The 3,592-nt window shown below is 41.9% G+C and overlaps 1 protein-coding gene across 1 annotated transcript; it reads left to right on the top strand.

Annotated features, from left to right (window-relative positions):
* The first annotated feature begins 1,150 nt into the window (after nt 1-1,150).
* Nucleotides 1,151-3,026, top strand: LOC134458001 (uncharacterized transmembrane protein DDB_G0289901-like). Its single transcript, XM_063210068.1, has 4 exons — nt 1,151-1,276; nt 1,598-1,697; nt 2,298-2,326; nt 2,457-3,026. Exons 2-4 carry the CDS (start codon nt 1,619-1,621, stop codon nt 3,024-3,026), a joined length of 678 nt encoding a protein of 225 aa, XP_063066138.1. The 5' UTR covers nt 1,151-1,276; nt 1,598-1,618.
* Nucleotides 3,027-3,592: the final 566 nt, after the last annotated feature.

A 3,592-nucleotide genomic window follows, 5' to 3' on the forward strand; every position in this document is an offset into this window, starting at 1 on the left:
ATTTCACCTTTAGTAAGATGCATTTGCATACATCAACATAAGACAAAAATATAAAAAATATACAGTATTGTCAAAATGTATTTTATGGCTGTCACACCAAAGGACTACAAAACTAATACATCTTGTGGTAGCAAAACGTAATTGATTGATTGAAGAACTCTGAGAGAGAAAAACTAAAATACACCCTTGCCATTGGCTTCTTAAGTGTCTGCAGTCACAATTTAAGTACAGCTGGAGCTTCAACAATAGATAATTGTCCACAGAATTACCCAAAAATGTGATGTCACACCACAGGATATTGTTTTCTGTGACAAAGCTTCATAAGTCCATATGGTCTCAGAAAAACGGAAAAAATTAAACATTGCCACTTGCCAAAATAGACACCTTGAAAAACATGCCAGGATTGTTTAGAGAAATGACGGAGCTTTGATAATTTATTTAAAAATGTTATAACATGGAGAACCAGGCTTGCACCATACCATAGGACAAATGTGGCATTTGACTCAAAATTAAGTATACTTATTTAAACTCTGGTTTTATTACACATTACTTTTTCACAACATGGACACTAGTTTGATCATTTAAAACATTGACAATTTCGAAAGCATGATTTTACTTAATTTTAAGAGCCTGCGACAGCAAAATGTTCACGTCACATCATCTACCCACATACACGTATGAGAACTCAGAACACTTGTAACTTCCTGGTGGTAAATCTTGGAATAACAACTGAGATTATACACACGAACAGCTGCTCTTTACTGAGAAATGAAACTTCCAAGGGATAAAATCCATGGATCTGTGTGTGTGTGTGTGTGTGTGTGTGTGTGTGTGTGTGTGTGTGTGTGTGTGTGTGTGTGTGTGTGTGTGTGTGTGTGTGTGTGTGTGTGTGTGTGTGTGTGTGTGTGTGTGTGTGTGTGTGTGTGTGTGCGTGTGTGTCTGAGTGTGTGGGTGTGTGCGTGTGAGAGAGAGAGAGAGAGAGAGAGAGAGAGAGAGAGAGAGAGAGAGAGAGAGAGAGAGAGAGAGAGAGAGAGAGAGAGAGAGAGAGAGAGAGAGAGGCAGGAGGGTGGAGCTTGGTTTCCTGTGTTTTCTCCTCGGCAGGCAGTGTGCCAGTAACAACATTTTTGGTGGCACGGGACACATGCTGTACTGTAGACCAATTTTTGTTTGGAGCTGCTGTTCCCTGGCTGCTAAATACTATATTCCTTTAACTGAGGTCATTTCCCTTTGTTTACCGGCTTCGAGCAGGACTCGGAGAAAGAATCTGAAAGAAAAGGTAAGACACAATGTCTCTTCTTATGATTCAGGCTACACTTTAATAGAGTACTTCATGGTCTTGGCCAAAGTGCACAAGTCCCCGAATTAGCAGACAGTGTATTTCACTGTTACATTGAGAGTGTAATTAAACACCTGTAGTGTTGGTCCGTGACAGCTGAATTAACACTGTAAACAGAGTACTTTACAGAGTAGTATAGTATACGTACGTACATGTAGAGTATACGTATGGAAAAAATATTTATCAATTACTCTTTGCTGTGGTAAGGATACTGACAGTGTTTTTTAACTTTTACTTTTAACGTCTCTGATTGTTTCCCAGGCCGTGTGAAGTGCCAATAACATGAGACATCTGTTGTGTCTGATGCTGATATGGGCAAACCTGTCGGCAACCTCAGCTTCTGCACTCAGCCCATCAACTGGTAACTACACGTTTTTTTATTATTATTATTTCACTCTTCTGCTCTACTCTTTCTCTCTCTACAAAGGATGCTGTAGCCTACAAGGGTTTAAGGTTACATCATTTCCTGTAACAACATTTTTTTAGCTGAGTCTTTGAAACATTATTGAGCAAATTAATATTATGTCCAGAAATGCAACTTGTGTTTGACCACCAACTTTCTCCAGCTGCTGACAGATCTCAGGAATGAAACAAAAATAAAAGGAAGGGGTAATATGTTTGAATAGTGTCAAATCCTACTAATCTGACTGACATGCAAGGCCATACATGCAAACCTAGTTTTTATTGTAAAATGGTCTTAGTTGTCCTGAATTTTTTTTGTGGTAATGACGGTGACCATTCATCTCTTTGATAGGCATATGTGGCATGGTGACTGACTTATAGGCCTACATGTGCAAACCCAATTCTTAATTTCAAACCATCTTAGATATTCTAAATGCATTTTTTTTTTGGGGGGGGGGGGGGGGTGATAAAGAGTTCACCTCTTTGATAGGTAGATGTGGTGGGGTGCCAGCACTTATTTAGGCTCCGAAATTCACAATGTTTACATGTGTTGCGACAGGTTTCGTGATCGTCAGTCGTGGAGGAGTGATAGGACTTGGCAGTGAAGTCTGCATATACTGGAGGAGCGTTTGGAGGATCACCAGTGGCAGCTGGAGCTTTGGGTAGTCTTGTGGGATGGCCAATGACAGGGGTGATGGGAGGAGCATTGGGCTGGGCAATAGGACTTGAGGGAAAAGCTGCTGTATCCACTGCCGTCGGAGCAGCAGCAGCAGCCGGAGACGTGGCTGCATTATTGAGATCTGTCAAAGCAGATTATTTCCTCATCGACACTGTTACTGGGTGTATCTATGGTATGGTGGGAGGGGCAGTGGGAGGAGCCAAAGGTGGGGCAGTCGGTGCATGGAAGTTGTCAAAAGCCACGGGAGATTTTTTAAGAGGTTCAGAGGTTGGGAAACTTCTTGGGAAACTACTGGGAGCAGCTGTAGGTGGTGTAACTGGTGGTGTCACAGGAGCAGTGGCTGGATGTGTGTGGGGGGGTGAATATGGAGGAAAAGCTGGAGGGCAGGTGGGCGCCGTGCTTGGTGGAACAGCCGGAACTGTTACTAAAATAGTGTTTGACCCAATTACATTTTTAGAAATAGCTGCTAAGTGTTTGAATGACGCCATCGATGAAAATAAATTTTGTGTGGATTGGAAAGATATGGTAGATGCCTTGGAGGAGGGAGGACAGACTGGGGCGGAGACAGGAAGGGAATGGGAAGAACGGGCAAAGAAGACTTACCACTGAACAGGTAGAGCAGCAATGTCGCCAGATGGAAATTGTCAAAGTATCATATCGAAACCTCAAAATTATCGTTTTTGGAAACAAATTATTGCACACTAACCGAAAGCATAACATATAGTTTCTTTCACATTGTTTCAATAAATACCAGAGCTGAGACAGATACACTAATGCCTCTTTTCCTTGTGTCGAGTTGTAGGCTGCCTACCAGAAAACCGACAGTGGAAAAGAAGCATAAGTGCCGGTATACAATATAGTCTACTACTATGTACTGTACCTCATGACCCTAAAATGCATGTTTGGAGTATGTTTCAATGTGCTGGACAGTTACTGTCCCACGCCTATGATGTGAGCACCTTCATGTGGGGCTGAGCCTTTGGATTCTGACAGAGAGAGACACTTGGATAGTTTTTTTTCCAACATTATGGTACAAGAGGTCAAAACTTTGATACAAATATGACAATTATTGTACATCTGGAAACACTGGGTATAGGGATGCTGATAGGAATGCAGGTGGCCCTGCACAAAAAAGGGGTTTTGATTTAGTTTTGGGCCTTACGTTATCCCCGTCA

Source organism: Engraulis encrasicolus, chromosome 1, assembly GCF_034702125.1.
Source record: "Engraulis encrasicolus isolate BLACKSEA-1 chromosome 1, IST_EnEncr_1.0, whole genome shotgun sequence".
Classification (NCBI taxonomy): Eukaryota; Metazoa; Chordata; class Actinopteri; order Clupeiformes; family Engraulidae; genus Engraulis; species Engraulis encrasicolus.